General features: G+C 36.2%; 1 protein-coding gene across 2 annotated transcripts; it reads left to right on the plus strand.

The window, feature by feature from the left end:
* Window positions 1–3,980: 3,980 nt before the first annotated feature.
* Window positions 3,981–11,830, plus strand: lrit3a (info leucine-rich repeat, immunoglobulin-like and transmembrane domains 3a). 2 transcript variants are annotated; one of them, XM_051859957.1, is made up of 4 exons: window positions 3,981–5,213; window positions 5,955–6,421; window positions 7,887–8,192; window positions 10,510–11,830. In XM_051859957.1, exons 1-4 carry the CDS (start codon window positions 5,098–5,100, stop codon window positions 11,550–11,552), a joined length of 1,932 nt encoding a protein of 643 aa, XP_051715917.1. In that variant the 5' UTR covers window positions 3,981–5,097; the 3' UTR covers window positions 11,553–11,830. The 2 variants fall into 2 exon arrangements, with proteins under 2 accessions (XP_051715917.1, XP_051715919.1); XM_051859959.1 differs by lacking the exon at window positions 10,510–11,830 and having other exon boundaries at window positions 7,887–9,114.
* Window positions 11,831–12,588: the final 758 nt, after the last annotated feature.

Genomic DNA, 12,588 nt, shown 5'->3' on the forward strand with positions numbered 1-12,588 from the left:
TTTGGTGCTCAAGAAGCATTTTTTTTTTAGGATTCTTTGATGAAAGTTCAGAAGAACAGCATTTATTTGAAATAGAAACATTTTACAATGTAAAAGTCTTCATTGTCACATTTGATCAATTTAATGCATCCATGAATAAAAGTTTTTTTTTGTTTAGTTTTTTTCAAAACCTAAACTATAACCCAAACATTTGTAGTGTTTCTACAGGTCTGTTATTTTCATTTAAACCACATGGAGGCAGACTACAAAAGGACATATCGCTCTTGTCTTGGACCACTGTAGCAAACTTGATAAAGGCCTTTTAATTATCCATATGGTTTCTATGTCAATATGTTCATTTAACACACGCACATGTAAAAATATTTACAAATCCTAACCTACTAAAAATGAAAAATAAAAGTTTGAAAGGTTTTACTAAAACCAAAAAGAAGAAAAGCTAAAAAAAAAAAAAAATCAAGTTTTTAAACAGAATTTTCTGATGAAAACAATCAAAAGTGAACAGAAAACTAAAAAAAAAAAAAAAACTTAGAAGAAATTACTGAGATTAAGGTAAATGCATGCAAACCAGATGTTGCTACATAAGGATGGACACATTTCATAATGATGTTTTTAATTATGCATATTTTCCACTCATACTCAAGCAGTGTAAATTTACGCATAGGCATGTATAAACACACCCTTGGGAATATTTTTGTTTTGACAAACTGGTACTAAAGGGAAATTATTCCCTACCTTAAGCAGTCTTAACTTTTTATTCATACATTGTTAGATAGTAGGCCTATCCCAGACAGCAACATAATGTGGCCCAGATCCGCCCCACATCTGATACATGTGGATTACACACGGACCAGATGTGGGCCGGATCTGGGCTGACATTATGTTGCTGTCAGGGATGTTATTCATTTTTATTCCATTTCTATCTACATACACATCTATTTAAATGGGGAAATCCTGAAATCTCAAAAACTGGTTGGTGAACTCACAATTAAATAATATATTTCAAATCAGCAACAAAATCTAACATGTCCCATAAACGTTGTTTCTTATGAGGAAAACAAAGTGGGTTGAACCCAAGCAGCTCTAAAAGTTTTTAGAGTAGTTATGATCTGGCATCCTTCTGAAGGCACTCCACCTGTGCTTGAGGTGTTGAATAGTGTTTTAAACATGTTAATTACACAAATAAAATGTTTAGCGTAGATTGATTGAACAGTGATTGATTAGCCTGTATTAATCTACACTGACAAACACAGATATGAGCAATCAACGTATGAATCTTAACAATGGTGACAACAAAATATTCAGATCAACTCTGGACATCACAAGAACTACTAAAAGACAGAACAAAAAACACAACAAAAAATAAAAGCAAATAGTTAGAATTAAATAAAATAATAGAACAATTCCGCTGTATAATTTATTCATGCTGTGATGCATGCTGGGAGTTGTACTACTGTTCCAGGCATGCATTTCGGCGTGACACTTTTGATTGTCACCTTTGTTGAGATTCATGTGCTGATTCTTGATGTCTTTGTGTGTCATCTTAGAACAATCAGTGATGTTCGGTTTTGTTTAGTTGCGAGATCTCAATCAGTTTCGTTTTGCTACAAGATTTCAATGACGGTCATTTTGTTCCTTTATAAGATTTCAATGATGGTCAGTTTTGTTCCTTTAGGATGGGGTGGTGAACGTTGATCCTGGAGGGCCATTGTCCTGCAGACTTTATATCTCCAACCCTGAAAAAACACTCACCTGCCTGTAACTTTATTAATCCTGAAGACCTTGATTAGCTTCAGGTGTGTTTAATTAGGGTTGGAGCTAAACTCTGCAGAACAATGGCCCTCCAGGATCAACGTTCCCCACCCCTGCTTTAAAGTCCCCCTGTAGTCAATCATTTTATCCCTTAAAACTCATCTTTGATCACCAAAGTGACACATTTAAACATTTTCCTGTGAAAAAAAAAAATTCTTCATGCCTTAAAATAGCTTGAATGTAACTCTTCTCCAAGTGCCTTATTTATTATATGTGGATATATAAATATGCTAATTAACCCCGCCTCCACTCATTTGCACGAACTTAAGAGATCCACTCGGTCAACTTACTGAGGTAAACGCGTCATAATGGTATCGCTTTTTACAACGCCAGACCCATAACAGTAATTAATATGATTAACCTTTTGCTTGACTACATTATCAAACAGCTAATGTGTTACTAATGTTACACAAACCATGTTCCTGTTCATGAGTCAGACAGCTGTCTTCTAAAAATTAGTATCCCTAGAAACACTTTGAACACCTTAACGTCAGTGGAGAAAGGCATATAGTTCATCATTTTTTTATATAAACAGAAAAATATACTGGGATATTCTCTGACTCTCTTGCTTCAGAGCAGTTATGGTTAATGATATGCTAAAGTAGATGTTAGGACCCACTCAGGCTACATGCTGATCAGACCTTTGACCTCTCTAACACCTTTTTCTGCAGCTACCAGTATACCAGGAGATCTCCCATCCAGATATAGACCAAGCTCAACCCTTCTTAGCTTCAGCGGGTGTGCAGATGAAAGCTTCAGGTTGATTGCTGCAGAACTTCTCAAGCATTTTTCCAACCATAGACCCTCTTACATAGAAATACAAATCTCAACAATGGTGACATTCTTTATTCCGCAGTGCATTCTATTAAGTTGAAGTTTACTGCATTACATCTACATGATAAAAAAACAAACAAACAAAAAAAACACTCTTCATCATCAAGTTGTCAACATCACCTGACCACATTTTCCCTTTTGCCACAGCTAACACAATTTCAGCAGCAAGAGAAAAACTAACACTAGTTTAGCTCCAACCCCAATTAAACACACCTGAAGCAGCTAATTAAGGCATACAGGGAAACTTCCAGGCAGGTGTGTTGTGGTAAGATGGAGTTTTAAAATCGGTAAAGATTTGAAAATTATGTGTGCCAAGGACGTGATTTTTTTGCACGTTTGGGACAGAAGCAAGAAACAAGATTTCGAATAGAAAAAATATTATTTTTCTTACCCCCTTGGCAGATAATTTTGCTTGTTTTAAGCAAAAACTCACTTCATTTTGATTTTTTTTTTTTTTTTTTTACATCATTTTAATTATTTAACAAAATAAATACTTGGATACAAGAATTTTAAGACATCCAGACTAGAAACAAGACAAAAACACTAAACAAGAAAAGCATTTTTTGCAGTGTAATACTTTTACATTACAAACCCTGCTTTATTAGAATAAGATGAAACACAAAGACATCAAAAATCAGCACATGAATCTCAACAATGGTGACAATCAAAAGTGTCATGCCGCAATGCATGCTGGGAACAATAGTACAAAACTCCCAGCATGCATCACAGCATGAATAAATTATGCAGCTGAATTGTCCTACACTGTAAAAAACAAAAAGTAAAATTTACTTAATTTTTCTTTCGCAAGTTTTTGCACGCATATTTTTTAAGTAAATTTCAAATACGGAATTAAGTAACTCTACTTAACTAAGATAAGTAAAATTAACAAAGTTAAATTTATCTTGGCCAGTAAAAAATTACACAAATACATTTTACTCAAACAATATAACACTGAATTAAACCATGCTTTTAAAGTTTATGCTTTACTTAAAAACATCTAAGTAAATAATACAATAGATATTATGCAGACACCATATCTTCATATTAGAAGTTATGCGGCACCTGAACACAGAGACCTCAGTACTTGGTACACAATACACAATGATGGTAACATTCAATGGATCGTTTTAAGTTTGAATGTGGCATTTTGAGTAGAAAATGAACTCCAAATATCACAAAATGGCAAGTTACTAAACATAACCACAAAAGCAATGATAAAACAGTGTAAAAACAGCTAAAAAAATTGACCTCATTAATTATTCAAGGCCCAGTGCATGATGGGAAAACCAGTATCAGAAAAGTTGAGTAGCTTTATTTTATAATGTTGATATTTACGCTTTAATTTCTACAAGCTTAAATTGAGTACTAACATAGAATTTACTTAGTTTTTTAAATTCTTGACTGAACTAACTTTTTCATGTAAAAAATTACATTTGTTTTTTCTGTAGTATTTACTTCACCATAAAATAATTTTTTACAGTGTTATTTTCTTTAATTCAAATTTTTTGCTTTTATTTTTTGCTGTTTTTTGTTCTCTTTTAGTAGTTTTTGTGATGTCCAGAGTTGATCTGATTGTCTGAATATTTTGTTGTCACCATTGTTGAGATTCATACGCTGATTGCTCATATCTGTGTTTGTAATTGTAGTTTATTATTTTTTGCTTGTTTTTTTTTTTTTTTTTTAAATCAATCATAGTTCTTGTACAAACCAGTTGTTAATTAACCTTTAATAATAATGTACCATGCTGACAGGGTTGCCTAGCTTACAGCATGAGTTGAGGAAGATTTTAATGTACTAGTTTATATCTCCCAATTCTCACTCCATGCTGAACTGAAAAGTTGGCAGCTCTGCCATATATCTCTCAACTCAGACAGAACAGTTTGGCCTGTCTGCCACCTGGTCTGCTATTAGTAAATCATGACCTGTACTTCAGCTTACACACAGGTGTCATCTACCCTCAATGCACGCAACTTAGCATCGCGAGGCGAGGGAGGTGACGGAAGCCAAAATCAGTCTCATACAGGCGGTGCAGGATGGAAAATTGCCTGGGAGTGAGCGGTCACATGATGATATGAGAGAACCTTCTTGGCATTAGCCGATTAGCGTGTGCCTACAGGACTTATCCTCCTCCTCGAACACAGTCACACACTCACACACACAAATAAACTCGTACACACTTCCCATCCCACACTGTTCAACTTTAGTGACCTACTCAGCCTTGAGAAATCCTCTTTCTAATCTCGGCCCGAGCACCTCCCAATCCTCCCACTCTTCTCAGCTTCCTGTGCGCCTCTCACCTGTTAGCATGCTAAACAGGATGCATGCAGCAATGCACTTTTCTTGCTTTTATTCATTCTCGTCGCGGACTGTTAAAGGGCTTTTTGTTCACTGATGATCGAGTGGGATCTGATGTGTGTGAGTGTGTGTGTCCGTGCTGGTTCGTCTGACTGAAGGATGTATCGTCTGCTGGTGGCCCAGGTTCTCCTGGGCTGCTGGAGTGTGGCACAACCCTTCTGTCCTTCCCAGTGCACTTGTGTGTACCACGGACGCAGCGATGGCACTGGCAGCAGGTAAGGATGCTATTTCACTATAATAATAATAATAATAATAATAATACAAGTTATGTACTGGAATAAACTGAAAATTAATGTAGCATTGGGAAAAATATCGATATAAGTTTTAATTGTAGCTTTTAATGAAGTACTTTTAGAAATGTCCTTAAACCACAGACAGATATTTCATATGTATAAATAAGATGGTTAATCTTGTTTTGACGGATTGGCATTGAAGGGAAATCTGTTTACTTCCTAATGTAGGCTATATGAAGCATTTGCTAAATTAAATGTTTTATTTATACATTGTTGTAATGATATTTTTAAGTTTTGGATTTATAAGTCTTTTAAAGAATTTTCATTTTATTACTGTCTAATATGTAAATGTATAGAGTTATATTAATTTTTCACATACATTTAAATAAATATACTGGATTTCAAACATCCTAACAAGTCATAAATAAAAAAATAAAAATAAAAATAGATTCACGTGGGGTATTAGCTTGTGTTTATCTTAAGAGCTTAGCCTGAGAGTGTGAACACACTGGAAACCATTTTGAATCATCAAAATGTTTTGTAAGGGGTATAAGACTAGTGTAAATGTAAATTATACATGTAAAATAATTTCTTGAATTTTACTCTGTGTTCTTTAAGAGGCTATATTCCTAATATAAACTAATAAAACCCACAATGAACATCAAAACACATAGACTCATACTGATCAAAGTGATTAATCTCTGCTCTAAAAATCTGCCACAGGTCTGTTCTATGCAATGACCCTGACATGTCAGATATTCCAGTCAACGTCCCCGTGGACACGGTGAAGCTGCGGGTGGAGAAGACAGCTGTGCGTCGAGTGCCCACTGAGGCCTTCTACTACCTGACAGAGTTGCGCTACCTGTGGATAACATACAATTCAATTACCTCTGTGGATCCTGGCAGTTTCTACAATCTGAAAGTTCTTCATGAGCTACGGCTGGATGGGAACATGATCGCTACCTTTCCCTGGGAGTCTCTGAAAGAGATGCCCAGTCTGAGGACCTTGGACCTGCACAATAACCGCTTGACTAGTGTTCCTGTGGAGGCAGCACCTTACTTGGTTAACATCACCTACCTAGATATTTCTAGTAACAAGCTAACTACCCTCCCTTCTGACCTGGTGGACATCTGGCCTCCATTTTCAGGCGTCCTGCCTAGTGCCAATGCTTCGCAAAAGACTGTTCTTGGTGGGTAAAAATGTTGATGACACACCTTAAATATGTAAAATGGTGTTGAACATGCATTGTTTGTTTTTAAATATTCATTTTAAGGGGTCTTACTTTATCATTCTAAATTACCTTAGTTTACTTTGTTGACATAAAATGAGTCAGCAAAAGAAACTCAGTAGTTAAGGATTCACATTACTGGTATGAGCTTTCCCTTTTAAAAAAGAAGCATGCTAAATTGTATTGTATTGTACATATAATTGTATTGAATGTACAGTTGTAGCGTACTTAATATCTTAAAGTATCAGACCAAAATTCAACCAATTGTGTTTAATATACATTCAGGCTATAATACATTTTCATTCAATTGTAAAATACTATCAATTAAGTGTCTGAAAATTCACTTTGCATTTAATCATATTATTTCTGTAATAATTACATTTTTAAAAGTATGCTAAAGTTTTTTTTTTTTTTTTTTTAATACAAGAGTTAGCTCTTCCTAAAATGCTAAAATGCAAAGAATCTGAGTGGACACTGTACATACAATATGTAAAATTGAAAGCAAGATTCAACAATATCCCTCTATTCACCATGTCTTTAAATAGTAAGTCCAAGTGTGATCTTTAAATATCTAAATCTTGCTTGTGTCTTCACGGGCTCTCCCAAGTTAAGTACAAGCTAATCTTCTAATGGGACTTCCAGCTGTGTCTGAAGCTTGAGATTTGAGTTTCTTTGAAGAGCTCATCTGAGAAGAGGATGATACATGTGTTTGCTCAGTGACATTTAAAGAACAGATTCCAGCTGAAGAGAAAGTTAATAATCAAGTTAATAAAGCAATCATGTCGGTTTGTCTGAATAGACAGTGTGACTGGTTTTGCCTAAGGCGCGACTTAGTACAACAGCTTTTCTGCTCGTGTGTTACTGCAACTGCATATTCTGTACTTTCACCAGATGCCATACAAGTGTAAAGATGAGCACCAAAAGCACAATGTGCTTTACCCTGTATTATCAGGATATTAGCAGTTGCCACCATCCAGCTGTTGAGTTGCATCAGTGAACCGTCTAATTCCTTGTTTATAGTCAACTGATCTTCATCCTGCCATAGACAGAATTATGGGTGGACTGTGGTATTAATGTCTAACACCTGATGTATGCGTGCGAGCCAGACAAGACATCCTGGCTTTAGAATTTACAGAAAGATTTACAACTTTCGTATTTGATGACATTAAACTACTGTTTTAGTATAGTAGTTGAATAAGTAAACCTGTGGTCTTTATTTCAGTATGTTGAGATGTTCAGTAAGTGAAGTTGTCCTTCACCATTGCATTTACATTTATGCATTATGATTTTTTATCAATTAATGTATTCCCATAGGAATCACGACAATGATGATCTCTATCTATCTATCTATCTATCTATCTATCTATCTATCAAAGAATTAACATATTGCATTCTTAAACATATTCTTATATTTCAATATTTGCAGGTCTGCAGGACAATCCCTGGTACTGTGACTGTCGGATTTCCAAGCTCATTGAGTTGTCCAAGATGACCAGCATACCTGTGGTGTTGATGGATCAGTTTCTGTTATGCAGTGGACCAGAGAACTTAGCTGGTGTTCTGTTCCAGCGGGCTGAACTGGATCAGTGCCTCAAGCCATCAGTTATGACTTCAGCCACTAAGATCACTTCATCACTAGGCAGCAATGTGCTTCTGCGGTGTGACGCCACTGGTTTTCCTACCCCAACCCTTTCCTGGACCAGAGCTGATGGATCTGCATTCAACAACACAGGTATGAGGTCTCACAGTATGTTATTGTCTGCAGTTATAATTTAACAATGCCATTTTTTTGTGTAGTTGAATGACAGTCTTCCCCTGTCTGTCAGTAAAAATTACAACACAAATAACTAAAATATACGAGGGATTAAATACACTTTGAGTGTGCGCCACTTGTAGACCAATTAACATGTATATATGCTGGACAAAGTCAGACTAGTAAAATTACAGTTGGACTAATACGTTTACATGAAATAAAAAAAAAAAAAAAAAATTTAAAAAAAAAAAAATTAGGTTTTATTGACAAAGTTCGGGAGGAGCACGTTCAGATAATTAACCTTATTAACACGGGAGGAGTGTATTCAGTTAACCAACTCAATTAGCATCAGGAGGTATATACAGCAGACCTACCTCTGTTCTATGACAGTTTTCCAGCATCGCTCCATACCCCATCTCCTCATAACTATTCCTATCCCAACCTGGGATAGGGAGAGTACTCTGGATTTGGGCCAAATTCCGAGTTAGGATCCCTTCCCTCGGTCAGCACGCCAAATACACATAAGCTTTACTCTATTTAATTATATGTAAGTGTGAACTCGTAAAATTATTGTGTTAGTCTAAAATGTAACTTTTAAAGTGGATGTAACCTAGGACTGCATGATATTAGATTAAAAAAATGTGTTATTGATATTGGATATTAAATTGTTCATACTCATTTTCTCTGTTTTTTTTTACATTTTTGATTACCTTTGCCGTCTAACGCTCATTTAAAGTTTATCCTTAAAAGCACTAATAATTTAATAACACTGTTAAATGTAATCTTTAGCAAATCTCACAATAATTATCCCATTTTCATACTGTACATTATAGTTGTGTGATACCTATATTCATTAGTATCATTTAAAAGGATTGATTTTAGTTTTTAGTGTTTTATTTTTTATTTATTTAGACAAAATAATATAATATAATTTTTATATTAGCCAATTTTAATGACTGGCCAACATGAAAATAATTATAGGCATATCAGCCAAAATTTTATGAATCAGTGCATCCCTAATATAAATATTATATATATATAATATAAATATTATATAAACATTATTTTTACATGTTAATATATACAGGGGTGCACATTCCTTTTTTGGTCTGGTTCTCAAGGGAGCACCTGGAGATGTTGCTTGGTACTCACATTTTACGCGACACACTTATCCTAAAAGCTGTCCTCATCTCTTTCCTCCTGACTGCTCTCCTCACTATCTTCTTTTCTCTCGAATATGGTAGATGATGGTAATGATGTTTTATTTACTAACATTAATGACACAGACAACAGCAAGAATATTAGGCTGCTGTCACTTTAAGAAGGAGAGCACGGACTGAATAACTGACACACATCCGGTTTCTTTCTCACAGTTCACTTATGACATAACTGAGAGAATACTTGCCGAGACAGGTATTTTGACATGATTTTGTATGTATGTGTCCGTTCAAGTGCAAGTAAATGCGAAAGAGGAATTAATTCATTGTTCGAGCGCTGTCTGACTCTCTTTCTCTGCATTGCGCGTTTCGGGGTGTGAGGCTGTGCGCACAGATAACAGCTCGCGAGTCCCGATTTTCGCCTCTTCTTCCGCTTTTAAAATCGTTTGAATGTATTAATTGGCGAGACAAACCACGTCCAAATGATAAACTTTCACTCTATGATGGTTAAATTCAGTAGTTAATCCGTGAATCACATGCCTGCCGAACCATTGGACATTATCCGTACGGATCACGGATTAACTGCGATCCGTTGCACACCTAGTAATTAAAGAACACACTTATCATCATGATTGCTATCTTACCAGAGATGGAGAAAAATCCTACTGCAGCAAGTAAACGTGTCCCTGTGAACTGGTCCCCAAAAATGTTGGTACTCAAAAGCGCTTCCCTCCATGTTTTCTGGAGTGCATCGTTTATTTTTACCGTGCATGCGCACCTGCGCACCACATATGTGCACCCCTGAATATATACATGAATTCATTCTGATAAATCAATATTTATCAGTTATAGGCCATAACATGAAACATTTACAGGCAGAATTTTAATATCGGTTCATCCCTAATAATGCAAAGAAATGCAGCCTTGTTGAGCATAAAATATTTCATTCAAAAACATTAAAAAATCTTACAGACCCAACTTATGAGTGGTAGTGTATGTATTTTATCAGATCTACATCTCTATATTTAGTAGTAATATTGGTTCATCCCTAATGTAAACCTACTTAGTTCTAGCAATACATAAAGCATCCTTATGAACTTATTGTTTAAGTTGTTACTCACCATTTCATCTCTCTGTAGTTGTGCAGCAATCTCCAGGTGAGGGGGTTCATTGGTCCATCCTCAGTTTGCACAACATCGTGTTTAAGGATGCAGGCGATTACCTCTGTAAAGCCAAGAATGTCGCAGGAAAGGCCGAGGCATCCATCACCCTGTCTGTGGATGGGATGCAGACCACGACGCAGTCCCCACCGATAAACATAACCAAGCTGCCCAATAGTCAACCCGTGACTTCTTTTGCAGGGACTAGGATGCCATTGTATACTTCCTTAAGCCCTGCGCTCACAACCAGAGCTGCCATGACCACAATGCCACTGCTGCCAACCAGGAAGAGTCTGGGACCAGGCGAAGGAGTTCAGAGGTCCCCACCTGCTGGAGACAAACCAACTAAGATCCAGCAAAGCAAGGGCGGCAAAGGTTTAATGATGAGTGACAAGTTCAAAAAGAAAGCTGACCTTAAAGACATTGAGGTAGTGGAGGAGACAAGTGACACAGCGGTCTTATTATGGACCGCTGAAGGTTTCCCAAGCGATGCGCCCCTAACAGTGGTCTACTTTCCATATGATGCGAAAGACGATAAGGAGTCAGTCGATACGGTAGTTGGTCAAGGAAAGCTGCTTTTGGAGTATCTGATGCCTAACCAGCTCTACACGGTGTGTTTGGTTACTAAGGGTTCGGTGTCTGGGAAAGAGCAATGTGTGGATTTCAGTACTCTGGATAACGGTGGAGATGATGGGCAGAACAAAGTCCTGATGATCGCAAGCGCGATTGCATGCGCAGTTGCGGTGCCTCTCATTGTGGTGTTGCTCTACAAGATCTTGTGTCTGTACTGTAAAAAAAACAGTAGTAGGAACAATGGACCAGACGATGACCTTTCAAAAGAGACATACGTAAAGTTTGAGACGCTCACCATGAAACAAAGGACTCTGAACGGGCAAGCGAATGATTTGTGGGCACGAAGGCAGACTCAGGAGTCAGAGAGGATGCTCCTGTGCTCACGTTCAAGCATCGACTCTCAGATGACGTACAAGAGTGACAGCTCTAGATCTGAGTACCTGTGCTAATGTATGGCATATCGGCTTTGTGTGTTATCCTTTCCACACACAAGCTGTGGCAACATCGGTTTTAAAAGATTATCTCTTGATATGCTATCAAACTCATTGCCTTACAAGACTTATTTTGACTCCACTTTGCATTTTCTGTCTCATTTCCCATTTTTAAAAGCCATATTCTTCACACAATTCTGTATTTCTTTTTAAGAAATGCAGTGTACATAAATGTGTATTATTGTGTATGCCAACATATGATGATATAGTGTTATATAGATTCATGATAAATGTTATTAAACATTTTTACTGCCTAAAATGTATGTTTTTTTTAAAAAAAATTTTACTCATTAGAAACCATTGAAGGTGTCTTGCCTTTTTTGGTATTATGTGCATGCAGTTGATGAATGGCAATGAAAAGTCAAATATGCCCAATTTACAATAGGTTACCAGCTTCTCTTTCTTTCAGTTTTACATTTAAAATAGCTAATATCTCAAGTATGTCAGATAAGGATAAAATCAAACAGAAATAGACACTTTCTTTGTTACAAGGATCATACATATAGTCGAGGCGATGTGTGTTAGTTTGAATGATTATATTATGCATTCCTCTGAATGCAACAGGTGCATTTGATGTTGCTGTCCTCTCTCAATTTTTTGTGTCTTTCTATGTTTCTTCCTCTCTATCTTTACAGGTTTAATAGGATATTTATGTGCACTGTTTGTGTAAGCAATTGTGTTTGTTTTATATCTGTATGTGTGCCATGCATGTCAATGAAATATCCTTATCCCCACTTTGTTTCGTTAGCAAAAGTTAAGCAGTTCTCAACAATGATAATAATAAGAAATGTTTCTTGAGCAGCAAATCAGCATATTAGAATGATTTCTGAAGGATCATGTGACACTGAAGACTGGAGTAATGATGCTGAAAATTCAGCTCCACCATCATAGGAGTAAATTACATTTTAATATGTATTCACATACAAAACAGTTATTTTATTTGTAATAATATTTCACAATATTACTGTTTTTACTGTATTTTTGATCAAATGAA

Source organism: Ctenopharyngodon idella, chromosome 14 (genome assembly GCF_019924925.1).
Source record: "Ctenopharyngodon idella isolate HZGC_01 chromosome 14, HZGC01, whole genome shotgun sequence".
Classification (NCBI taxonomy): domain Eukaryota; kingdom Metazoa; phylum Chordata; class Actinopteri; order Cypriniformes; family Xenocyprididae; genus Ctenopharyngodon; species Ctenopharyngodon idella.